General features: G+C 51.7%; 2 protein-coding genes across 11 annotated transcripts in view; one reads left to right on the top strand and one right to left on the bottom strand.

Annotated features, from left to right (window-relative positions):
• Positions 1–1,186: 1,186 nt before the first annotated feature.
• On the bottom strand, positions 1,187–8,746 carry MRPL2 (mitochondrial ribosomal protein L2). 2 transcript variants are annotated; one of them, XM_030558186.1, is made up of 7 exons: positions 7,884–8,746; positions 4,601–4,769; positions 3,965–4,106; positions 3,604–3,719; positions 2,872–2,982; positions 2,001–2,074; positions 1,187–1,453 (listed from the first exon to the last, which is right to left on the bottom strand). In XM_030558186.1, exons 2-7 carry the CDS (start codon positions 4,671–4,673, stop codon positions 1,241–1,243), a joined length of 729 nt encoding a protein of 242 aa, XP_030414046.1. In that variant the 5' UTR covers positions 4,674–4,769; positions 7,884–8,746; the 3' UTR covers positions 1,187–1,240. The 2 variants fall into 2 exon arrangements, with proteins under 2 accessions (XP_030414046.1, XP_030414045.1); XM_030558185.1 differs by lacking the exon at positions 7,884–8,746 and adding an exon at positions 4,987–5,172.
• A 241-nt stretch (positions 8,747–8,987) lies between these two features.
• KLC4 (kinesin light chain 4) overlaps positions 8,988–25,933 on the top strand; it is a 51,734-nt gene continuing 34,788 nt past the window's right edge. For 7 of the 9 annotated variants that reach the window (XM_030558152.1, XM_030558157.1, XM_030558151.1 and 4 more), the window contains exons 1-3: positions 8,988–9,099; positions 11,493–11,580; positions 12,099–12,144. The gene's annotated coding sequence lies outside the window, so the exon portion shown is untranslated. The remainder of the gene's footprint in view (positions 9,100–11,492; positions 11,581–12,098; positions 12,145–25,933) is intronic. The other 2 variants (XM_030558153.1, XM_030558155.1) reach the window with 2 other exon arrangements.

Genomic DNA, 25,933 nt, shown 5'->3' with positions numbered 1-25,933 from the left:
GTCCCAAAAGTTTCATTTTATATTGGGATCTCTGCATTTCAGGTGGCCAGGTTTTTTGCATGGATTTTTCCCCTTTGATTCTGGATATCATAATTCTGGGGTTAACTGCTCCTCTGATCCCCTTCCTGATGACCTTAAGGGTACCCATTCGGGTCTCAGGCTTCTTAGCCATCAACTCTTTCTCAGGGCACAGACCCATGTCCCTGTCATTCCAGGCCAAGGATTTAGGCTTGCAACTCACTGTGCTTATCCCAGCAGGTCTGACCTTAGTCCAGCACCTGAAATTCATTCTCTCCCAGGGACAATAACAAGGTCACCAGGGACAAATCTCTCCTACAATTGAAATTTATTGTGAGAAAGGCTCAGCAGTGGGAGCATGGACCCATGCCAGGCTTCTGTACCAAAGCAACACCATATGGCTTTCTAATCCAAGTCTCCCAAGGCACCTTCCCCATAGGAAAGAGAATGAGAGTGGCTATCTCCTCTTCAGGAGAAGGGCAGCCCAGCAGTACGTACCATCCAGCCATAACCCAGGAGAACGTTGGGACTGTTCCAACCTCACTGTGGGACATCTAGTAGGTAACTGGTTGGCACCCCCATGGTCACTGCAGGCAACAGAACAGGGGAGTGGTTATCTCCCCAAGTTCAGCCCCTCCAGAGTAGCCATAACCTAGAGAGGGACGCAGATTACCGCAGCATCTCCAGCACCAGGAAGCAAGGTTCTTGGAAAGGGTCCAGTAACTTCAGTATGGAAGGGGACCAACTGGTAGACTCTGACCCATGAACAGCCCCCCACACCCTTCACAGAGAACAAGATCTTTACCATGCTAGGCCCAGGAGGTTAGGTTCAGTTCCCTTGCAATGGAGAGGGTTCTGGGAAAAGGGGAAGATGCATGGACTAGGATTCCTGCAGATGCTGAAGGGGACAGAACACAGGGCTAATCCATTTAACACTCCAGGAATTCGTTATCCCCTTCCCCTCTATAGCCCAAGGCTCAGACGAGCCCAGCGACTGGGAGTCAGCCAGCCAAGTCTCCTACAGCAGCCCCACACCCACACTCTAGGGGCTCTGAACATGCCCGTGGCGCCAAGGCTAGGTTCACACAAGCAGTATGTGGAGCCTGCTAGCACTGATCCCATCAGGGCACTCCTGCAGCCATGCACAGAGCAGATGCTGTAGGGCAAGTGAGAGCTGAGGGGCTGATTTTATTGACAGCCATTGAGGGGCGGGCGCCAGGTGTCAAGCCCGAGCTGCTGCTGTCGGAAGGTTGACATAGCTCTTCATGGGTGGGAGTGGTTTGATCTTGCGTCCTGCCCAGCCGCCCTTGCGATGCCATAAGCCACTGCGCGGGCGCTTCCCCAGCCAGCGGTTCCGGCCAGCTTTCCCAATGATCCGCTTGTTGTGATCAATGTTGGAAACTCGCCCCACAGTGGCCATGCAGGTCTCCAGCACCTGCCAGAGGAAGAGAGAGGCTGTGAGCAGGAGCGCACCCGGGGCAGACAGCACCCAGGGTAGGGCTGCCTAGGGAGAGTTCTTGGCCCCTGCTGCCAAGGAGCTGCTCTGCCTGCGCACACAGCCATGCCCCAACAGCTCCATGTCCTCTCCTGGAACCCCTCTGATGTGTGGGAGGCCTGGCAGGCACTGGTCTGCCACCACTGCACCAGAGCAGGTGCCTCCCACTGCTGGACCCCACCCACTGGATGGGCTAGGCTAAAGAATAGGACTGAGACAAAGACCAGAGGCTGGGGGCCAGCTGGGTAGGGGATTCCTCTAACCTAGGGCAGAGCTGAGAGCCAGGCCTCATCCCTCCCTACCTCAGCTCAGTGGCCTGTCCACACTGGGAATACGTATCCAGGGCCAGGCCTATGCTCCACAGGTCTAGGCTGCTGCAGAGCCCATACAGCCAGCACAGATCCTCTGGCTGCTGACACTGCAGACTCAGACAGCAGCCACTGCTCAGGGCAGAAAGGCATCTGCACGCCACCCTCACCCCTTCTACCTGTATGTGTCTTTTAGATGGCAGCTGCACAATGGCCGTTCCATTCACCTTCCTCAGTAACACCCCACAGGTCCCTGCAGCACACAAGGAGACGGCAAGCTAGTTTCTGGCTTCCTTTAGCAACTGGTCCCTTGCCAGCAACCTCCTCCCTTAGCAAATGGTCCCCCGTCAGCAAACCAGCTGAAGCCCTCTGCAGTGCCTCAGAGAGAAGTGGCTCCATCCCAGATGCACAGAGCCCTCCCTCTTGTCACCGAAGGCAGCGGCCGGGAGGGGACAAAGGCACTCAGGATTTTCATACATCACAAGAAGGGTGTGTTCCAGACCCATCAGGTAAAGAACCCCTGCCCCCTGGCCTGGAGCAGGCAGATAGGTTTGGGAAGGGCCCCACACCCTGGGAGTACCCTACTCACCCACTGGGACAAGATATTAGCTCCTTCCCCAAGCAGGAGTTGCTGTTTTGGAATGTCAGGCCTCACAGCTGAGGCTAAGGGAGAGCTGTACAACCAGAAAAACAATAGGAAATATTCTCCCCAGCCTGGGGCAGAGCTGCCAGAGCAGGGACCTTGAACCAAGATGGTGAAGGAGGGCAAAGGCCCAAGATACCAGCCTGGAATCAGCAATGGTTCCCTGGTACCACAGCACCCACAGGTCCCCATCCACCTCAGACCAGCACCAAAGCCAGAGGAAGCTGCTCAATCCCCAACAAGGTGGAGTGAGGGAAAAGCTAGGATATAGCCTGCCTGGAGGCAAAGCAAACCGATCCAGTCATCTGGCCTCTACTCAACCCCATCCAGGCTGCTCTCCTTGAACAGAGGGACAAGACCAGACCTGCTTTAATGCTGGTTGTGATCCTGGCAAGGATCCATCTCACCTGCTGCTCGGATGTACTGCGCTCCTTTCCCAGGGTGGCTTTCCAGGTTATTGATCAGGGTCCCCACAGGCAGAGCTCCCAATGGGTACGCATCCCCCTCACTGGCAGAGACTGAAAGACAAAGCCCCGTCAGTGTGCTAGCACCAAGTCTGCTGAGCACAGCGACTCCAGGGAGGCGTAAATGGGGCTTCTCCAGCTCCCAATCCCAGCAGAAGGCCCCAAAGTAACTTCCCACCCGGCCTAACCCCTCACTCCATGGGGGGCCAGCACAGACTCCAGGGCAATGTCTTGGTTTGGGTTTTTGCCTCGCCCTCAGGACAAGCTCTCACAGCAGGCTGAGAGCATCTGAAGTTCCCCAACCATCATTCAACATTTCCCCTCTGAGATTGTTCTCCCAGCCCCCCTGTAGCCCTGCATCAGAGGGTCCTGCCTGGTGTCCCAGGGAGCTGGCTGCACATGGGAGGCTGGCTCCTTCCGGCTGACACCATACCCGAAGCAGCTACAAGTCCCACTGTAGACGGACTGATGTGGTGTGAGCCTGAGGAAGGGTCTCTATGGAGATGTGCTGTACTAAGTGAGCTTGAGCAGCTATGCCCCATGCAGGCATGGCCAGCATCTTGCCCCATGGCAGATGCTGTTCTGAAGCTTGCCAGAGGCAGCAGTGCAGCCCCTGCCAAGGGGAGCCAGGCCCTTTGCCCTGGGATTCACCCAGAGCAGCCTGCCCAAGCTCACCTGCCATCCTGCCTATGTGCCCCGAGGTTTTGAGGAGGTCGCCAGGCTGCATGTTTTCTGTTGCAATGATCCAGCGCTTCTGCTTGCCACCAGCCACCAGGGCAATATCAGCCGACCTGCCACAGACAAAGAGGAGCTCTGTGAGGGCATTGGGGTAGGGAGAGCAGCAAGATTACCAGCCTCACACCTGGCTCTCACAGCGTGACAAAGCTATACCGTTTACCATGGGCCCCACAGTGCCTCCCGCCCCACACAGGGCAGCCTGGCCCATGCACGGTCCCCCTCACACCCACATGTGGCCCCACACCCCTGACACGTCCCCCAAACAAAAACCTGACCCACACTCCTCACTGCCGCTCACCTGCAGGGGTCGTACCGGACCTGGATCACCTTCTCCTCGTAGGGGCCTGACTCAGCCCCAGATACATAGCGCAGCCGCTGGAAGTCAATCATGCGGTAGCGCTGCTTGTGCCCCCCGCCGATCCCATGCACAGTGATACGACCTGCACAGACAGCCAGAGTCAGACAGCCATCCTTGAGCCAGCTCCATCCACTCCTGGGCCCTGACCCAACTCCTCAGGAAGCAACCACCCCTCAGCTCCTTCAGGAGATACTGACTCCTGCCCAGGTGCCAGATGTGCCATCTCCTGCATCCATCCACACACCTGCTCTGTTTATGGAAGGAGGTATCTGGCCACACTGGGTCATTCTAAGCCCCCAGCATAGCTTCCTGCAGCTCACCTCCCAGCATGGCCTAGAGATGCTAACGGTGTACCTGGGCTGCATGCAGGAAGCGTGGGCTCCACAAACAAGACAAAGCCCTGAAAAGCAGACCCTTCCTGGCCCCACGGCATGGATCTTGGGCCATTAACTTCTCTGCTTCCTCTGTTGCCCCCCCCCCCCGATGAATGGGGTCCCTTGAGTGTAACCCTGAAGTCTGTTCTCACTCAGCTGCCCCAGTCTGGTGGGTTGCAGGGCATCTGCACTCTAGACATACCTGTGTGATCACGGCCACCGGTCTTTTTCATGCCAATGGGCCTGGTGGTGTATTTGATCCTGCATTTCCACATGGGGTTGTTGGTGGAGAGGCTGGACGAGGTGCTGAATCCATGGCACGCAGGGAGGAGGTTCCCCCCAAGGCAGACCAGCCTGGGATGTTGGGCTATCTGGGAAATCCAAAACAGACAACATGAAACGCCGAGAGCAGAGCCGTCCAGCCCCAGGTTGCAAGTGGCGGGGACTTACAAGCGATACAGCAGATGTGGGGCGAGCTTGCCACGCGGGCCCCTCCCGAGCCCACCGCACTCCGGCCAGGCTGCTGGCAGGCTCGGCATGCTGCACACACCCCCTCCCTCCCTCGGCGGAAGGGCCGCGGGCCGGTACCTGCGGGAGGCTCGGGGCGGAGGGCAGCCGCAGGGCCCCTAAGGCCCGAGTCAGGCTCGACACGGCCATTGCGGCAGCACTGCGGCTGCGCAGAGCAGAGCCAGCAGGGAGCGCGGCCCCCGCGCGCACACTGCCCGGGGCGGGGCTCCCCTCACACCACACCGTGGGGCACGGGAGGCCTCACTCCCAGCACGGCCCCCCCCCCCACGCTGAGCATGCGCGCCCGGCCCGAGGGGGCGGGGCCAGGGAGGAGCCCGCCTGTCTGGCCGTGACCGACGCAGGCCCGGACGGAGCCTGGACCCGCCCCCAGCCACGCAGCCCGGGGCGGGGCGTGTCTTGACTCCGCCCCCGAGCCAGTGCTGATCCCCAGCTCTGAGCACAGGGCCCGGCCCCCCAGCTGGGCCAAGGCTGGTGGCGCACGGCGCCTGTCAGGGTTGGAGCGGTGTGGAGAGTGACTGAAGGCTAAAGAAGCCTTGGAGCCATGCCATTATCTGCAAACCACGCCTTGCACAGCCAGGGAAATTACAGTGAAGCTCACACTCTGTGCCCTCGATCCTGGGCTGGGAATGCAGCCCTAAGGATCCGCACAGCCTTGCAACCATCCCCTCCAGTAACCAGACCATTTTGATGGCCGTATTTTACGGTATGGCTACACTGCCAAGGAGAGGGTGAGCAGACAGCAAGGGTGAAAAATTGGGATGTTGTGAGTGGTAATAGGAGCCTATATAAGAAAAAGACCCCAAAATCATGACTGTCTGTATAAAATCAGGACATCTGGTCACCCTAGCCAAAGAAAACCTGCCGTGCTCAGTCTCAGAGCCCAGGTTGATTGACGGGCTCACAGAGCTTGCGCTGCAGGGCTAAAACCAGCAGTGTAACTCTTCAGGACCAGGCTCTGAAACCCAGCGAGAGGGGAGGGTCTCTGAGCCCAGGCTCCAGCAAGAGCCCAAACATCTACACTGCTAGGGTTAGCCCCAGAGCTAGATTCTGAGATGGGGCCATGGGTTTGTCTTTGCACTGTAGATGTACCCTAAAGGTTTGTGTGATCTCAGATTAGATTAGAGTCATTTTTAACTACACATTGAGTTATTTACATCTTCCCTGCTCATGGTGTCACTATAAGAAGATTTAAGGGTGTTTGGTTATCATCTAACTGTGCTTTTCCAAACCTTAACTTGTTTGGTTTGGGGATAATTACAACATCCCTGTAATGCTTTTTGCCCTAAATTACTATTACATATTCTTAACACTAATTCCATTTTAAGATCATGTTTGTATGGTTGTTTGTTAAATTAAGAACACTGCACATGAGCCCTAACCAAGAAACCCCAAGAGAAAGAGAATGCTCCCATGGGGCATTTCCAATGATTTGAAGATTTCCAGTATCAACTTTATTTTTATTTTCTTGAATGCTAACTTTTCAGCACAGATTCTCTCATGCACCAGAGCACTCCAGACAGGAAAGATGGGTCTATAGCGGCTTTGCATTGCCAGAGCACACTGATGAATCTGGCCAGTAATCTGTAATCGACAGTCACGGTTGGTTCTTTGATGGCTGTTAGTGAGATCAATGCTATGTGAAAAGAAAGGAGAACCCCGGCCCTAAGTCCCACTGTGTCTGTGTTCACCAGTGCTCATCTCACTTCCCCTGCCTGTGCTGCCTGAACGTGCAGTGGAGCCACAGGGCATGGCTACACTTGCAGATGTAGAGTGCTTTGAGTTAAACCAACTTTCGTAGAGTGCAGTAGGGAAAGCGCTGCAGTCTGTCCACACTGGCAGCTTCAAGCACATTGGTATGGCCACATTTGCGGCACTTGCAGCGGCACATTTTGGGCAGCTATCCCAGCATGCAAGTGACTGCAACGTGCTTTTCAAATTGGGGGGATGGGGTGGAGTGTGTTAGTCCATTGTTAAGATAATTCAAGATAAAGAAAAGATACATAATTTCTTAAAAGGATCCAGTTCTTAAGTAACTTTGACCTGTAAATTTTTAGAAAACTCATTCTGTGTCCTCTAAACGGCTGTAAGTTTAAGGAGGAAATGCTGTGCTTTTCATACAGAATAAAGAGGTTGACTCCCTTCTTTAAGTGCAGTTTGAAAGTCAGCCTTGAGTCACACCCTCTGTAATTCCCCTAATTAGTATTTTTCCTGTGGTTGGGGCGGGGAGTCTTGCTTGGTCTGGGTCTTGTTATTGCTGGGTATTGTTGGTTGGGCTGCGTGTCATTTTGCTATTGTGGAGGCCAGAGATGCACTGGGTATAACTGGGTGGGGCTTGAGTCAGGTGTCACTCCTGAGGGGAGTGTAGATGGAATTAGGCCTGTGCTTGGCAAGGGGAGCTGGGCTACACTTCCATAACACAGAGCGTGCTTGATGAGTAGAATTTGGCTGGGTATGTCTGGCAAGGTGGAGTAGGGCCAAGTTTTTTTAGTGTGGAGTATGGTTGGCATGGAAAATTGGTCAGGTTGCCTTAGCACCAGGCATGGTTGCTGAGGGGACAAATTGAATAAATGTTAAGGCCAGAATGGACATTATGATAATCTTTTCTGACCTCCTGCATAACACAGGCAGGAGAATCTCGCACAGTAATCAAGCCCATCACTTCTGGCTGAGCCTTTTAAAAAGAGATCTAGGTTTTATTTATTGATTTATTGGTTGTGGAATCTCCATCTCTGGAGATATTTAAGAGTAGGTTAGATAAATGTCTATTAGGGATGGTCTAGACAGTATTTGGTCCTGCCATGAGGGCAGGGGACTGGACTCGATGACCTCTCGAGGTCCCTTCCAGTCCTAGAGTCTATGAGTCATTCCACATGACAGAGAATCCTTCATGGGTTAGTAATTTTCATGGTCTAAAATGTACCCCTTATTTCTAGTCTGAATTATAAGAAATCTCTTACCCATTAAGGTACTTGTAGATGGAGAATAACCTTCTTTTGAATAAACTAAGTAGATTGAACTTCTTTAGTCTTTCACTATAAGACAAGTTTTCCCGACCTTGAAACATCCTTTTTAGCTCTTTTCAGAACTTTTCCAGTTTCTCAAAAACATTCTTTTTGAAGTGTGGACGGCAGAACAGGACACGGTATCTGGTAATGTGCCCACCGGTGCTGTAAACAGAGGTGATGTTCTCCCGGTTATACATCCAAGGATGGTGTTGGCTCTCTTAGCCATAGCATCACACAGGGAGTTCATGCTGAGTTGGTTATCTGTCATAATCCTGAAGTCCTTTTCAGGGTCACTGCACTGCAGATAAAGTCCCTATATTGTAAGTAAGACCTTCTTTATTTTTTCCTAGGCCTTGTATTTGTCTTGTGTTAAAACACATTTTGTTTGAATGGGCCCAAGTTACCAAGTGACCCTGCTGTCTCTGTATGACCGCCCTGTCCTTATAACTATATACCATTCTGACAGCATGTGTGTCATCTGCACATTTCATCAGCACCGGTTTTATATTCACTTTCAGATCTTTGATCAAAGTATTAAGCAGTATTGGGCCCAGAACAGATCTGTGTGGTACCCCCCAGCAATGATTCCTTCACAGTTCCTTGCTGAGATCGATCCGTCAGCCAGCTTTCAAGCCATTAAATAGAAACGACAATCCTCACAGGCCGCGCTGTATTTTAACCCCCTCTCCTGGGACTCAACCACAGGACACGTTTGGACTTCCCTAGGCTGCGTCCACACCGGTCTGTCGTCTCCTCAAAAGGCCCCGCAGCGAGTGTGCTCGCGGGGCCCTGTTTCCCCCCAAGCGAGCTCTGCGGCGCTGCGCCCTGGCAGGGGGGGCTCCGCACCCACCCCACACACGGCGGTTACCGTTTGGGTCCCCGGACCCCCACTACACCCCGTGGCCAGGCCAGGCCGCTCAGGGCCCCTGGGGGTCAGGGAGCGGGCAGCCCCACAGCGCCGCGGGGCGCGCGCCCAAGGGACGGGCCCGGGGGCGGGGCGGGGCGGGGCGGTTGCTAGGGCACGTTCCGTGCCCCGCGGGAAGCCGGCCTCCCCGCGGGGCATTGTGGGAAGCGGCTGCCGGGCTGAGGCGATCGAGGTGGATTTAAAGGGACCGGCCCGGCTGCGCGGAGGGGACGGTCGGAGCCAGCGGGCCCCGCCGAGTGGGGGGTGAGTGAGGCAGCCCCACCCCCGCCCGGGACCGGCGGCCCGAGTCCCCGCCAGCCGCGGGCCTCGGTCTGGCCCGGCCCGGCCCGAGCGGCCTGGAACCGGCGGGGTCTGTGCGGCGGGCAGGCGGCAGAGGGCGCGGCGCGGCGGGGCGGGGGCGAGGCCGTGTCGCGAACGGGCCCGTCTGGCCGGCCCCGAGCAGCCCTGACAGGTGCTCCCGCCGCGGGCGGAGCGCCCGGGGTGCCCCTGCCGGGGCAGAAGCCCCCCCGCTCGCGGCACCCCCCGGGAGAGACCTGGCGCCATGCGGGGCAGCAGTGGCCGGGCGGTGGGGCCCTGTGAGGGGTCAGAGAGCGGGGAGTCGTGCCAGTCGCGGTGCCACGCAAAGGGCACTGGGCGCTGTTCCCTTCCTGGCCTGACCACGGACACGTCCTCGGGGCTGGGATCGGGCCATGTGGCCAGGAGCTATGGGGCGCAGGGCAGGAAGATGCAGTGACTGCCAGGGAAGGCGTCCTAGCAGGCAGGAGCTCCAGTGAATCAGGTCCCCATGGAGGAGGGAACACTCCTGCTTGGAGTGCTTAAAACTAGACTGGACAAAGCTCTCCAAGCAGAGCCTAGTCCTGCCCTGGCAATGGACTAGATGGGACCTAACGGGTCTCTTCCATAGCCAGCATCTTAAAGTTTGACCTGAGGCAGAACTAGTGTTGTAGGGAGGAATCTTCCCAACTTAGGAAAGGGTCTGACTTAAGGGCAGGTAGATATCTGGTTACTCAATATATGGCAAACCATGTTAGTCAATGCTTTGTGATGACAGGTCCAGGGCAGGCAGCCCTAAAGCGCAGGGTCTTTCTGCAGTCTAACTGCAGGGGTAGGGTGACCAAATGTCCCCATTTTATAGGGACAGTCCCAATATTTGAGGTGTTTTCTACTATAGGTGCCTATTACTCCCACCCCTGTCCTGATTTTTCACACTTGCTGTCTGGTCACCCTGTGCAGGGGCACTTGGCCAGTGCCATGCTAGGATGGCAAGGAGGGTCTGGCAAAGGCATGTAAGTAACCAGGCCCTTCACCTGGCCTGCCTTGTGTGTGGCTTAGCAAGGGCCTTAATTATCAGTGAAGGCAGAGCTGGGTATGAAACCTGTGATGAGGGTCCAGGTCTGTGTAGGATCAAAGTCCTGAATTCAAGCTGGGGCAGAGTATTCTGCTGCTGTTGAAGTGTGGTGATCCACACACTGTCTCTCACTTTGTCCTCTACTTGTCTAAGCTAATAATCAGTAGAAAATTTATGCCAATTGGACCTCCTGATTGAAGAGAACTTTGAGGCTCCTTTGATTGTTGGGAAGGCAACAATCGGTGTTACCTTACCCCAGATGCTTACAAGAATCCGGGTTGATTGATTGGGAGGCAGGGTGGACACAACATAATGAAACCATCAACATACTCCACTCTGACAGCAGTCAGTCAAATCTCTTATTTGCTGTCTGAGAGTTCCTGAAATCAACCCCACCCCCAGGCTTCTGCATGGCAATGCCTTAGCTGGAAGCCAGCTTTGGGTAGCTTTCAGGGACTGCAATTTTTGCCCCTTTTGTGTTCCATGACATTTCCCAGCCATGTTCCCCCATTTAAACTACTGCTCCCCTTTAGTAAAACCCCTGCTCTGTCCTTCCAGAGGTGCATGTCTACTGGCTGTGTTCCTTCTGCACAGCAGAGGGATGGGGGAACAGGGCCAGCACTGAGGAAACTAGAGGCTGCAGGCTGTGGATGGCCTGCTGAGGAGTTGCACAGAAGAAGGCAGGGCTATTCTGGGATGGGTCCATAGTTAAAGAAGCATTTCTGAGATTGGGGAGAGAACAGCAGAGATGGAATTTAGCTGTCAGAGTAAGAAGTTTTGCTGACTGAGAGAGCTGCCTGCTTTGGGTTTGTCTGCATTGTAATTCAAGTTAATTGAGTGCCAGTTAACTGTTGATGCTGATCCTGGACACTACAAAGTCTGCAGGAGAGTGGCATGGTGCAGCATTTGGCCTTGTGTGCTTGTTTGTGTTTGAAGAATTAATCCTATACATTATGTACTGGGGTGTTGTTTCATTTTGTAAAACCTTTGTAGATTTCCCCTTTTTTCCATGGAGGGATGGAACGAGGGCGTTAAAATCTCCACAAATCTGTGTAAGATCATACTGCAGGCTTTAAAAATTCCCAGCCCTTGGCTCTGGTGCCATGTAGCCATCCATCTAACCGGGATGCTCCATCTCTGTCTAGGTCCTAATGCCCCCCTCTGTGTCTTCTGATAACATTAACCCTGGTCATAAACACAACCTCAGAAGTTCTCTTGAAATAACTGACTGCAAACGAAAATACCCACTTGATGACCACACTGACTCCCTTCTCTCCTCTGTGCCAAGGTACCTGCCTGCTTTGATGAGCAGGGTATTCAGATCTGCATGCTATGCATAGAGAGAGGTTTGGTGGAAGGTGGCCTCCCTCTGGAAGGTAAGAACTTTCACTTGAATGAGAGGGTACATAGGAAAGGTGTAGTGGGACTTGGTAGATGATGTTGTTTCTGGGCAAGGTCTGGAGAATGAGTTGTGAAATGATGGTCTTTTGGATGTAGTGGGTAGTTGAGAAGGGCATGGTGGAGGCATTTGCTCTGCATATGGAGGCAGGGTGTTGACATCTGGCTAGTAATGTGCAGATTAACTGGAGGATGCTCTGTGGCCATGTGAGGCTGGGGTGGGTGATGGCTTGCAGTCCATGCTGGAATAGAGGCAGGTGTCAGAGTTCCTGGTCTGAAGGTTGAAGAGGGGCAAGCATGTGAAATTAAGCTTGTTTGGGAAATAGTGCAATTTAACATATAAACCCCTATTTCAGAGATTGTATGAACGGAGGAGTAGGTGTGTCTTCCCTGTTAACATCTGTATTAGTAAAGGCCTAGGTTGTAACAGTAATGCTGCTTGCTGTCCGCCAGTAAAACAGCCTTAATTCTAAGCAACGGGTTTGTTTGTTCACAGGGACTCTGGACTCTTGTTAACTGCTGGAGCGGCTGCAACTCTCTGGGTAAGGTAGAGGTGGGGCTGGACTTGAGCTTCCTTAGAAGCGCAGGGCAGAGTTAATATTTACTCCTAATCAAGAAAAGGTTCCTTTGGCTTGGCAGAGGCACAGTAACAAGACTTGCCTTGTACTTTAGAATTTACTAGGTATTTCTTCTCCAGACTGAGTGAAAGTCAGCCCCATCTGATGCATGAGTAAAGCTCCTAGCCCCAGAGAGACAGGCGGATTCCTTACCCTCGGGTGTGCCTTTTCCCTTTACAAAAGGTAAAGAGCCAGGGGGTAGGGGACCCTGTCCTGAGAGGAAATGTTTCCGGGGTAGGAACAGTTGTTGTGCAGTGTGCTGTACACAGTCAATCCCCGGCCTGAGGATCTGACAGTCTAGCTAGGCCATGTCTTCACTGCCAGAAAAGGCGGGTTTTACAGTGAGAACTAGTGAATGTTTGCTGTGTTTCTTTGGAGCCCTAGTGGAGCTGAGATGCTGGAGTGTTTACTGTGATGTAGTAAGGTAGGATCAGCTCTGCACCTCTGCCCTGGTTTGCCCTCACCGCATTACATCGTGGTAAAACTATAGTGGCTTGTCTTTACTAGGATTCTGCAGTGAGTTGGCAAATGTGCGTTAGGTATATCATGGTGAAAACACAACTTTGAGACAAGGCACAAGAAGTGGGTATAACAGACATTCAGCAGGGGAGGGTGAATGATAATATTCCTTATTGATGCCCTGCAGAAGCAGGATGAAGAAAGCATTGTGCTTGGCTCCTTCCCTCTTCCCCAGGGACACTACATAGGACAGGGCCAGAACCCTGAGGCTGCAGGCCACATAGCTCCACCAGTGAGGTGAGGGAGAGAGCACAAACTAGGGAGCCATTTTAAGGTGTGTTACAATGAACCTGCTCATTTTGCCCCATGAATGGGGTTGTTTTTGTGCAGGTGGACTAGGCTGAAGGGCAGGCACCTTTGAGCAGGATGGCTGAGAACAAAAACGAACCGCCAAGCTGTGCTTCCTGGCAGTCTGGTGGATGTCAGCCTGTCAGTGATTGTATGGCCACCTTGTCTAGTCAGACTGTGAACTCTGGGCAGGGTCTGTCTCTTGTTCTGTGCATATACAGTGCCTAGCACTGCAGGCCCTAGGTGCTACTGCCATGCAAATAGCTAATAACTGCAGTGCCAGAGGGAGCTATTGCTAATTTGAGGGTCCCTTAAGCTCCATATGTTTGGCCTGAGAGGCTAGGGAACGGCTCACACTGAGAATGTAGATGAGTGTGATTCCAAACAGGGTTGATGACTGAATGTCTCACTGAAACCCAGCAAATCCTTGGTCGCCTGTTGGGGGCAGAGGGAGAAGGTGGTGGCATCAGCACTCTGGGCCAGGTGCTGTCTCTAGGATCCTACTCCAGAGAACAGCAAGGCAGGAAGCTTTGATCATAAGTGTAGGGCAGAACCCTCTTGGTATATGGTGACAGCTTGGCGCTGTGCTATGCTCTGCTTGCTGGGATTTCCACTGTCTCCCAGAGGCAGAAGCCTGTGTGGGTTTGGCACGCCATGCTGATGGCTGAACAATGCTGGAGAAAACCTTCTTGTGCTCCCAGGAGAATCTTGATGGTTTCTCTGTAGCCTGGCTGCACCTCCTCCCCAACCCACTGCAGTAAGGGGAGGTTGGTTGCTGAGCTGCCTAATGTCTGTGTGAAGGGAGGTCAGAGTAGCAGCAGATGCTATCATCTCGGTGTATGTGACTGCATCCTGCAGTCCTCCGGTGACCACAACATCCCTGGGAGTAGGAATGCTAACACCTGACAGGCTTCTGCAGGAATCCAGGTACCACTCCTTTCTGGTGGGGGTGGGATGAGTCACATCCTGGGGAAGAAGGGAGGGCTGGCTGGCTCTGCACCTTCCTGTAACAAAGGACTATACTTGCTCATGCTTTTGCGGTGAGCTAGACTGGAAGCCTCCTTTTGGGAGATTCCAAGCTAGATTAGACAATCCTGGTAAATGTACAGTAGGAACACCCTTGTGCTGGCCTCCAGCAATGGACTGTGTGGCATACAAGGGGATTTTCTTTGCCTGTTGGGAAAGATCCCTGTGTCTCTGCCACGGGACAAAGCATGAGAGAATGTGCCATGTTCTTTTGCTTCTCAGTGATAATTTCAGAGCCTAGAAATCTGTCTGCTTTCTAAAAAGCTTTTCTTTATCTTCTGCCTTTCCTTTAAAAATGTCCAAAGTGTCAGGTCTTGTTTTTCTGTAGTGTCCCTGGGGGCAGGGTCTCAGCTGTAGTCAAGGAGCTCTCTCACCACTTAATTAGAGGTGTGGGGAATTTTGTAGAAAGAGGCCTTTTATCCCAAGTGTTTGTGTTTTGGTTGATACTAACAAAATAATTTGAAATGGCTGGGAAAAGAAAATCCCTGCTTTGGACCAGTCAGACTCTGCTTCCCTAGTGTTAGTGATGTCATAACCCTACTGTTTAACTAGGTAGCCCTCAGGTAAACAAGACCTAAATTATTATTATGAAAATAAACCCTTAAAACCTCAGTTTGCCGTAAAAAGGGCCCAAGTCTCTCCCTAGGATGAACATCCGAGGCCCCTTGTCACTTATTCTCAGCAGAGAATCAGTTACTTTTCTCTTTCATGGGGTATACAGCTAAATTGACTTTCCTTTCCCCCATCACCTGATCATCTTGGCATGTTACTTGTTCACTAGAATCCATGGCCTCTTATGTATAAACACAATCCCAGCCCGTCCCCATCTGCTACCTCATCAAAGGCAGTCACTATTGCAAAATGTTGCTACTTGCATAGGCAACACTGTTAACACCTCCTACATACTGGACACCAGAATATCTGGGAAGCCAGTAAAGTGAATGATTTACAAAGGCATTTGTAAGTATGTTAATGGTGACAGCCATCTCTCTCTGCATACTGCTATGTCTCCCATCACCATAACATCTGAGCACCCAGGGGTCCCTGTATCCCATTGTTTTATCTAGTCTCACAGCATCTGATACCATGTTCTGGAAGTTCAGGATGGAACAAACTATTAGGGCCCATCAAGTAGAAGAAAGTGGTTGTATTACCACTGTATTTGCAGGGTGGGTTGACTTAAATCACCCATTTTTAATAATGATTTAAATTTTCAAGCAGGAAATCTTGAGTTAATTCATCAGTTTTTTTAACCTTAACTTGCATTTGTATTCTTTTTAAATATCTTCCTAAAGAGGTGTTGATTCTTATTGGTTGGTAACCATTAAAATATGAACTAAATATAGTCTTTACACTACATTTCTTTTTGCTAAGCAGGAGGATAAGTAAATGTGTATAAATCTAGTGTAAGCAATTATATGCTTACTTTACATTTATCAGATTCTTTAATTTTGATTTTTTTTACTAAGGTGTATGACGTATTTACTAGATTAATCTCATTTTGTGAATTGTTTCATGCTCTGTTAGATGAAAATGTGAATTAAATAAAAACTGGACAAAAACACTTCCTCATTTATATTAGTTAAGTAAAACTACTTTAGTGTGCTGGATATATATGAATTTTTTCAGTCTATTGTAACATTTTGTTGAAAACTGAGGAGGTATTATTCATAGATGGTTCATTGGATTGGTTGTTTCTGGTCAACGTTGTAGTAAGAAAAGAGCCACGAGAATGATTTAAAGGATTGAAAGACATGCCTTGTAACGGTAGACTCAAGGAGCTGAATCTCTTTAGCTTAATGAAGAAAAAGTAAAGGGGTGACTTGATCAGTTTACAAGTATTTGCATGAAGAACAAAAACATTATAATTGGCTCTCCAGTCTAGCAGACAAAGGTCTAACAAGATCCAATAGCTGGAAGTTAAAGCTAGACAAACTCAGACTGGAAATATGATGCAAAATTGTAAGTGAGGGTAATTAACCATTCAAACAACTTGCCTATGGTTGTAATGGATTCTCCATCACTGGTAATTTTTAAAATCAAGATTGGCTGTTTCTCCTAAAAGCTGTGCTCTAATTCCAACACACAAGAATTCAGGGAAGTCCTATGACCTGTATTATGCAGGAGGTCAGACTAGTCACTAGATAGTCATAATGGTCACTTCTGGCCTTAGGCCTTGGCTACACTGGCGCTTTACAGCACTGCAACTTTCTCGCTCAAGGGTGTGAAAAAACACCCCCCTGAGCGCAGCAAGTTACAGCGCTGTAAAGTGCCAGTGTAAACAGTGCCCCAGGGCTGGGAGCGCGGCCCCCAGGGCTGGGAGCGCGGCAAGCTAATCCCCACGGGGAGGTGGAGTACCTGCAGCGCTGGGAGAGCTCTCTCCCAGCTCTGGCGCCACGACCACCCTCGCACTTCAAAGCGCTGCTGTGGGAGCGCTCCTGTGGCAGTGCTTTGGAGTGTTGAGTGTAGCCAAGCCCTTAGACCCTGGATGTCATCTATCCACCCTGACTGGCTGCTGTCTAGTGCAGTGGCTACTCTGCTTTCAAATGTCCAAGCAATGGGTTTCCCAGCTCTTTCCCCTTAGAAACTCGTACACAGCCTGACATACCTCAGGGCAGGAAAGCGATAAGCACATCTTCCAGCTTCCTCATTTTGGATGCTAAGGGCATGTCTGTACTGCAGTTAGATACCTGGAGCTGGTCTGTGCCACCTGACTTAGTCGGGCTAAGGAGATGTTTAATGATGGTGTAGATGTTTGGTCTTGGACTGGAGCCTGGGCTCTAGGACCCCCCTCCTACCTTACAGACTGCAATAAACTCCCCCCAAAACTAAGGACCAGCACAAACCTCACCACTTTCTGCCCCAAGTACAGGGCACATTTATTTGACCTGTCTCTTCTAATTTAAAAACACACACAAATATCTGTTGCTAACAACCCTCTTCCCCTCCCCTTCCCTCTGCACACTCTTCTCCCTCTGGAGAGAGGATGAGAGAACAAACCACATGTGACATGTAGTCACATTGCTTAACGCACTATTGGAAGCAACTCAGTGAGTGGTGATGAGTGTGGTATGGGGAGAAAAGAAAATGGAATTGATCAGGTCCTGATGGAGAAACCCAGAGCATGTGTTGGACAGCTTACTGAGCAAGTATCTCTTCCTCTTTGCCCTTTCCCTGGGGCACCTCGCTGCTAGTGGTGTCTGCTCCAAGCAGTGCGTTCACTCCACCTCACAATGGAAAGTTGTCGAGCTGAATGCCTGAACCGTAGCCCTTCGCTACTGGATAAGGCAATATTGTTCTCAGCAGTTCTTCCTTCCTGGGTTCTCGCAGGCTTTTTGCTTCTCAGTGTGTCATGTAACTAATGGGCCTGGGGAGAGGGATTCCTAAGACCACCAGCCTGGCTCCCTTTTGGCAAAGGGGTGACTGCTCTTATCGTGGTAAGGAATGTGGTATAAGTATTCTAGAGGGATCCCCCACTCTCAGGTCTGCCTGTCCCCAAGAGAGATCGTGCCTGAAGGACGTGAAACTTCCTCTCTGTACTGCCACCTCGAGGAGACCCTATAGTGCCCCAGCTCAGCTGATTTTGTGAGTGGTGCCAGGAGTAATCCAGAGAAGGGACTTCCTGCTAATCTCTGTACAGCCGGGAGGCCCCTCTTTCTTCTTGTGGAGTTAGTTAGTATCGACGTGCACCACCTCAAGAGTTCCTCAGGGGCTGAGCAGCTGTAACAGATTTCAACAGACTCCTTTGTATGAAAACCTCCACTAAAGTACCCCCTGCCCGTACCCAGGAAGCAGGCCCATGTTTCCCTTCCGGAATCTCTAACTTGACCTGCTCAGCACACACTACAGACACTGTGCTTTTGTCTGCACTAGGCTTCCTAGTCAGCAAGTGTTAGCTAAATTCTAGTGTAGGCAAGCCTAGGATTGTCCTGGAATCTCACACCTTAAATGCACTCTTCCCTGTGCCTCCCTCAGCCACTGGGGTGTCTCTGGCCCAAAGCTGCTCAGCTGGGGCTCCCTCATCTTGAAGGGTGAGCTCAGATGCCTGCCCTCCTCTTGGAAGCTGCTTTGCCCCACAAAGGAACCTTGGGAAAGCTTTGCCTGCCCAGACACAGAGCACACAATGCCCTTATCAGCAGTGGGGGTGCAGGGAAGGTTTTATCTTGAGCTTGCATACAGCAGCCGCTCACAGCGAGCTTGACATTAGCACCTGTTGCCATAGAGCTCCAGTACTGTCTGGAAGGCTGTGTACCAGCCAGCACTGGGAAAGCTGTAAGGGGGAGCCTCTTCCTGTTGGACACAGCTAGGTGCTGAGCAGATCTCTGGCTAGGCTGTGACCCAGTGTTCAGCATTGGGCTCCACCGTAGAGTAGCTAAGTGTGGTGCTGCTGAGAGCTCTCCTACCCTCCAGCTAAGCCCCAGCATGCCACTGGTGTTCCCTTTGTATGTGCAACTGGAGTTGCTCAGCTAGACTAGCATCAAAGTTTGGCATGGATAGACACTTCTAAGGGTATGGCTACATTTGGAATTTCAAAGCGCTGCCCCGGCAGCGCTTTGAAGTGTGAGTGTAGTCAGAGCGGCAGCGCTGGGAGAGAGCTCTCCCAGCGCTGCATGTAAACCACATCCCTTACGGGTGTAGCGTGCAGCGCTGGGAGCCGCGCTCCCAGCGCTGCTGCCCTGATTACACTGACGCTTTACAGCGCTGTATCTTGCCGCGCTCAGGGGGGTGTTTTTTCACACCCCAGTTGCAGCGCTGTAAAGTGTGAGTGTAGCCAAGGCCTAAATAACCAGCACAGTGGCAGAGGTCTGTCTGTGTAATGGAGTAGCAGAGCTGTATGGAAGGAGGCCAGGTCTAGAATAGCAGGGGCTGCTGTGCAGCTCAGTTGAGGAATAGGAGGAGTTATTGCAAGCCAGGATTGAGGTGCCTATACAGAGCTGGTGGAGCTCAGGACCAGAAAAGCTTGAAGTGGTACAGAGCTCTGTATGTTCAGCTCAGAGCTAGAATGCCCAGGGGGTGCTCTGGGTCAGGATTCCTTGACTCTCTTCCCAGCTGTGCCTGTGAGACACGTCTCTTCCCCTTCTGCGTTGTCTTTTCCCTCTATAAAGTGGAGTCTGAAATGCATTAAGATCCCGTGACGAAAAGGACAGTAGAAGGGAGAAGTGCTGTTTCCGGATACGTTGGTGGGGACAGGGCAGGGGCGGGCTCCCTTTGTGGGTTTGGAAGTTGCCAAGTTTGGTTTTAAACAGTGGCTAAGCCTGGAAATGGACTGTTCAGCTCAAGGGCTGGGATGGGAGTAGGGAGAAAATCTGAAGTCATTTGACCAAAAGGTGCCTGAGACTGAAAACTTTAGGCTGCTCTAAGTTGCAAGAGTCTTGCAATTGGTTTGCCCACACTTAGAGGAAAAGGAGGTGCATGTATCTCTGGCCAGCCCTCACTGACTGAGCACATGGTGCCAAGCTGCAGGCTAACACTAGAAACACACAGCTTGATTTGCCTTTTAAAACTTCAGGGAGGTGGCAAGTTGTTAGCCATCCTGGCAGAGCTCCAGCTCCAGCTCCTCGTTGTAGCCCATAGAGCTAGTTTTAGTATTTATTTTATTCAGCAGTAATGCAGGGAACCTACAGGCCTGTCTCCTGTAAGACATTGGCTTCAGCAGTTAGCATAAGGCTTGAGGTCTGTGAACTTTGGCACAGATAAATGGCCTGGCCCTAAGTTTTGGGGGACTGGGAATAAAGTGTTTGTTTAAGGGGAAAGTTTGTCCATAATGATAACAGCCAACCACAGGAACATGAGCTAACACCAACTTTTCAGTATTTTAGGATGGGAACATCTGTGGATGTCTGATCACAAGAGTTCCCTGGCAGTGATGCATATGATAAGTTGAGATCATTAATATACTGAACTATAGGAGAAGGGCACCCCAACATTAGTAGGATGATTAAATACAAATGAGAGAGGGGAGAAACTCCTCCTGAATATATATTAGACATAGCAGTGTCAGCGTAACATATTACACAAGTTGTATCCCAGCCTGTGAGCAGGAGGAGTAAGAGATGTAGCCCTTGGGAGGTGCCAGAATGATCCTCACTGGTGCTGAGGAGGACGGTGATGGTGATGAGGAAGATAATAGTTAACATTTCAGAACATTTTGTAACCTGCCAGGGGTGGTGTGAGTGTATGGATGTACAGATGTACATTCTGTATTATCACTATCTACCTTGCTGGGTTAGAGGGTTTGTGATTTTGCTAAATGTACTATTAAACTAGGAACGCTTCTGTATTTGTAATAAAGTGTGAAGGTTGCAAGGTACATCAGGGTTCCCAAATAAATAGTAACTTTTATAATACTGGGCCTGATCCTGTCAAACCTCAGACAGATAACTGGGGATTGTTTCTTAACAGGGATGTGACCTCCCCCAGGACCTCCAGCCCCATGGGGTGGGAGGTTCCACCTGAGCTAAAAGAGTAATGTCTTTACCTGGTAGCAGTAGTAGGTTCTTATGTAGGCCAGCCCTGACAGTGAAACATACAACATACACTTACTTACCCCAAGTATCTTTCAGCCTGTGCCACAAATGAGGACAGCAGAGATTTCACAAAGCTGCTTCTGGCTGAGCCAGGACTAGCACGCGTATTGCAGAACAATCACTAGGACATGCTGCCTCTCAGAAAGAGTAGGCCAAATCTCTGCTTGGCTGTGCAATAGGGATGCTCCACCACACCACTTCTAGCCAGCTGGACTAGCCTAGCAATTAGTTCCCAGGTGGTAGACTTCCTGGGTAGAGGAGGAGGGAAGCTGCAGGAAGAGAAGCACTGATCCTGTAGTTAGGGCACTAATCTGGGACCCAGGGAAGATGAGGTGTCTCTTGCTGTGACACAGACTTCCCATGCTATGGTGGGCAAGCCACTTAAGCCCAAATATCAGGAGGTGGTCACTAACTTTATCCTTAACCTCTCTTTGCCTAAATTCCTTCTCTGTAAACTGGGATAATTGTAATCACTGGTGCTGGATAAGAAAAGTGAGGGGCGTGGGAGGGAGTGCAGGGAACCCCTGGAACTGAGCTGGGGGACTGGGTTAGTTGGGAGGGTTGGAACTGTGCTGGGAATGAGAGGCAGGAGTCCTGCAGAGCAGAGGACTGTGGACAAAGTGGTGTGGGGAGCCTGGAGAGAAGAATGCTCTGCCCTTGTTCATAAGGTCTTTGTGGGGAGGCTCATTAGGGTGTGAAGAGCCTGTGATGGCTGGGAAGAGATTGCCCCTTCCCAGTGACTCTTGTTGCACCTGTATGTATGTGTGTGCTGGGTGTGCACTCACATTGTGGGCTTGTGTATGCTTTGTGTGATGGTTTTTGTTCTTAACTGAGCATAGGATCAATCAGATGGTGCCTGGAGCTGCCATCTCCCTGGGTCACAGCACTGTCCATCCCTTGCATCGCTCCCCATTCTCTTATCACTGCACCCCAGGGGAGTGGGGTGTCTGGGGACGGGATGGGTCTGGGTCTGGGTCCAGGGTGGTGTCTGGGATAACATCCTAATGGTCAGCAGTGACCAGGGGCTTGCCTCTACTGAGATGGTGGCTCCAATAGTCTGCGTATGCACAGGCCTTTGCAGTGGGGCTGTTTCTGGAGCACTGTGGGCGGGGGCAATCTGTTGTACTTAAAGTGCTGCACAGGATCTTTTCAGGGGGAATAAGGGAAAACACCACATTTATTAGTAATACGTGTATTAGTTAACACCGTATCTTATGCCTATGATATATTACACTCACAAGCACATGCCGTCTTGTTGTTGTTACCAATTAGTTGCTCCCTCTAACTTTACTGGCCAGGTGAGTTAGATGGGGGAGGGGGTGGAGCTGGGCTTCTGCTGATCCAGATTGATGCTCCCATGTTGACAAGACAAGACCCGGGGTGCTCTGCAAGACACCTCACATTTATAGCAGCTTCCGTCTCATGCAAATCTGAACCAGATTCAAAATCTGTGTCTATGTCCCTTGGTCCTTTGTCCTGCTTTCTTCTGGGTGTTTCCAAAAGAAGGTGCTTGCTTTTAACCCCTTCCTCCCCCGCTGCCAGCCCCGGCCGTCAATGTCTGCTTTTTTTTAATGAGCCTACTTGACACATTTTATTGTCCTTGGGTCTGGCTTCCATCCCCTCTCCAAGGGTTGCAACTGGCTAGAGGTGCTGCCTTCCACACCTTGCTCATTCACAGTTCATTCAACAGGGCAATTGATTAAGAGTGTGTGGGAGGGAGATCTTAGTCTACTCCTAGCAAAAATACATTTTTCTTCTACTTTAACTATCCTTAGGGGCTATAATATTATACCAAGGCTTAACATAAGTTTTTCTACATAGGGCTCTGATACAAAGTTCCTATATCAAAAGACTAGATACAAAATTGTATGAAAATAGCTTAATACTGGGGTATACAAAATAACTTAATACAGGGTTATACGAAGAGGCATAATACAAAACTATATGAAAGTTATGTGAAGATGCTTAATACAGAGATGTATCTACAAATCCCTGGGCCATGCTCTCTGAGACTGAGCAACATCCAATATTGTTGGCAAAGACTCGCTGTCCCAGCCAGAGAGAGTAAATCCAGCCAGTGGCAGGGCTTCAGCAGCCAGCGTTGCTCGCATGCTGTATAGCAGAAAACATTACTGGGCTGGGCACTACTGGGACGTTGCTGCACTCAGAGCTGGAATTGCACGACCCCACATGGGTGTCAGTTCTGGCTCAAGGCTCCTCCTGGTAGAAAACTAGGAAATGCTCAGTGCTGGATGGTATAGCCCTTTCAGGATCCCCAAAGGTTCCCTTTGCCTCAGTTTATCTAGCAAAGACAGGCTGATCTGCTCATGCAAGGAGCAGGGGAAGCTTGGATCCAGACTCCTCTCAGAAGCTGCCCCCTTTAGCAGAGCTTGCAGTCCAGCAGCCAGTCTAGTAGTAGGGCTGGCTGTTCTTTGCTCTCCCGGAGGGGACTCTTTAAGGAACACGCAAATGGTCTGTTTTACCCCCTTGAGTTGTGAACGCCATTTGACTCACCAGCTGAGGCTCCCACTTAGCACTTAAAATCATAGAAATGTTACTCCTGAGGGCATTCTGTGCCAAAAAAATAAAAATTCTGTGCACAGTATTTTAAAATTCTGACCATTTTATTTATCAAATAAATGTGGAGGCTCCAGCCTCACACCGGGGAGCACAGGAGATCAGTGTGCAGCTCCCCTTGGGACATGGACTCAGCGGTAAGGCTGCACCCAACCCTGACACAGCGCAGGGACCAGGCCTGGCCCAGAAACACCCTAGGCCCCTGCCCCTCCATCCAGGTATGGGTTGTGCAGGTTCTGTGTGGTGCGATCTGGGTGCGGGTGGCTCAGTGGGGAATCAGAGTGTGGGGGGCATCTGGATACACAGTGGCTTGGTGCAGTGGTAATGGGACTCTGCAGGGGGATCCAGGTGAAGGTGGCTGGGGCTCAGTGGGAGGAGGGGTCTGAGTGTGGGGGGAGCAGAGCTCGGTAGAGGGTGTGGGGGGCTCAACAGGGGTCCCATGCTGGGGGAGTGGGGCTCAGCGGGAGGGTGAGGCTCGGTGGGAAGGTCAGGGCATGAAGGGGTCTGGGTGGATGGGGGAGCAGCTCCCTGTACAGGGATCCCTCCCCCTGTAGCTGAAGAGTGATGAGTTCAGGAAGCAGGAGAGGGAGCTTACAGAGCTTCCTGCAGCTGGGGCAGAAATCTGGAGGTGGATCTGACTCTTCCTCAGATGCTCTGCAGAGAAAAATAAAGTCCCGTCCTGCCTAGCCCAGCTGGGACTAGCAGCTGAGGTCGGCTCAGGGTAGGAGCCACCAGCGGGGTCTTGCCCAGTCCTACCCCTTGCCCTACAGTGAGTGACCTCTCTCGTGGCTGCCCTGGGCACCCAGAACATATTGCTGGGGAGGGCCGAAGGACCGCTCTTGTGGCTTCCCCATCAGAAAGTCATTTTTCTGTGGAGAAGCAAAGAAATCTGTGGGGGACATAAATTCTGTGCATTTGCAATGGTGCAGAATTCCCCAGGAGTAAAATGTAGGGTTGGCAGGGACCTTGAGAGGTCAAGTCCAGCCCTCTGAGAGCACTGAGGCATGACCAAGTAAACCTAGAGTGTCCCTGACATCTCTCCAACCTGTTCTTAAATACCTCCAGTGGCCAGGGTTACACCACCACCCTGAGAAGCCTTTGGAGGAAGGGTTTCTTCTCCCTCACACGCTGAAGGCCTGTGATTCCCATTTCCTGGTTTCCCCGTGTCTGAGCCTGGGCTGAAGTCCTGTGTTTTGTGGCAGCAACTATAACTCCACCTTAGTAACTTAGTTGCAAGGCTGTGGCTAACATGGATTTAGTGGAGACAGGGTTGGGAGAGAATGACCAAGCCATCTTCAGGTGGCACTGTCTTGCCATTCTTGTGCTTGGGGTGCCCTTTTCTGGGGGTGCCTCCTTCAGATTGTCATGGCTGGGGGGATGGACACTTCCCCCTCTGGGCTCCAGCAGCAGCAGGCCCCTCTGCTGTATTCCTTCAGGCAGCCCATGTTTCATTGACTGTCTTTCCCTGAGCTGGAAGTCTCATCAGTGACTCTCCTGAGCTGCCCAATCTGCAGAGTCTAAGGGCTGGTCTACATTTAACATGCTACAGCTAAAGCGCTTCAGTATAGACCTCAAACTATGGGGCATGTTCGGGGAGGAATTTGCAGAGGAATATTCTGTGTGTGTGTGGTGGGACCTGGGCCAGCGCCCCTGGGAAGTGGGGGGCAGAGAGAGCACCACCCTGTTTGGCCCCCCAGAGCTGTAACAAGGAATTTTTGTGCCCAAGGCAAGGGCCGGCTCCAGGCTCTTTGGCAATTCGGCGGCGGGTCCCTGAGTCCCTGTTGGAGGGAAGGACCTGCTGCCAAATTGCTGCCGCCGCTTCATTCAATTTGGCAGTAGGTCCTTCCCTCTGCCAGGGACTCAGGGACCCGCCACTGAAGAAGCAGTGGCAGTAGTGCTTCCACCGAAGTGCCGCCGATCACGGTAGAGCTGCGCCCCTCCGTTTTGCGCGCCTGAGGCAAGTGCCTCGCTCACCGCCCTTGTTACAGCACTGGGCCCCACTCCCAGCCCGACTCCTGGCCATGACCCAGCCCTGCTCCCGACCCCAGCACCCAAGCCCGACTCCTGGGGCAGGGGGCAGGCAGATTGTATTAGAGGCAAGGGGGGCACAACTAAAAAAGTTTGGGGACTATTGGTGTAGACACTCGCAACAGGAGGGGTCTCCTATGGCTGTAGATAATCCACCTCTCCGCGAGGCAGTCGCTAGGCCCATGGAAGGTGGGGTTAGGTCAGCTTAACTGCATCTCTCAGAGGTGTACACTTTTCACACTACAAGAGATGTCACTTTTCAGTGTAGAGCAGCCCCAGCTTCTTTCCCCTCCCAACCTGCTGGCATTCCTTGCTCCCTTTTCCAGGCCATTAACTCCCCTACATTCTCCATTTCACCTGCCCCTCCCAGTTTGTCTGGCCAGAGATGAGGAATCTGCCATTTCCTTCCATTGCATTCACTCACCTCACTCCTACCCACCTAATCGTCTTCCTTCTCCAGTCACTTAATTGCTGTCAGCTCATCTTTCTTTCCCCAAGCCTCAGCATCTGTGCCTGACCCATTTCCTAGCCTCCACCGTCTGCACATCTGTCTGTCTCCTCCTTTCCCTGACCACTATGCCACCCTGGCTGGGACCCTTCTCTCCTCATGACCATTGCTCTGTGGCTTCCCTGAGGCCTAGCTCTCCAGCGCATCCATAGTGCTGCTGCAGCCACCCGCACATCCACCCCCTGCAAAGTCCTCGTTCCAGGCCCCCTTAAAATCTCTCTCCATGGATGTGCTCCAGCAT

Source organism: Gopherus evgoodei, chromosome 3, assembly GCF_007399415.2.
Source record: "Gopherus evgoodei ecotype Sinaloan lineage chromosome 3, rGopEvg1_v1.p, whole genome shotgun sequence".
Lineage (NCBI taxonomy): Eukaryota > Metazoa > Chordata > Testudines > Testudinidae > Gopherus > Gopherus evgoodei.
This window is presented reverse-complemented; position numbering and strand designations above follow the sequence as displayed.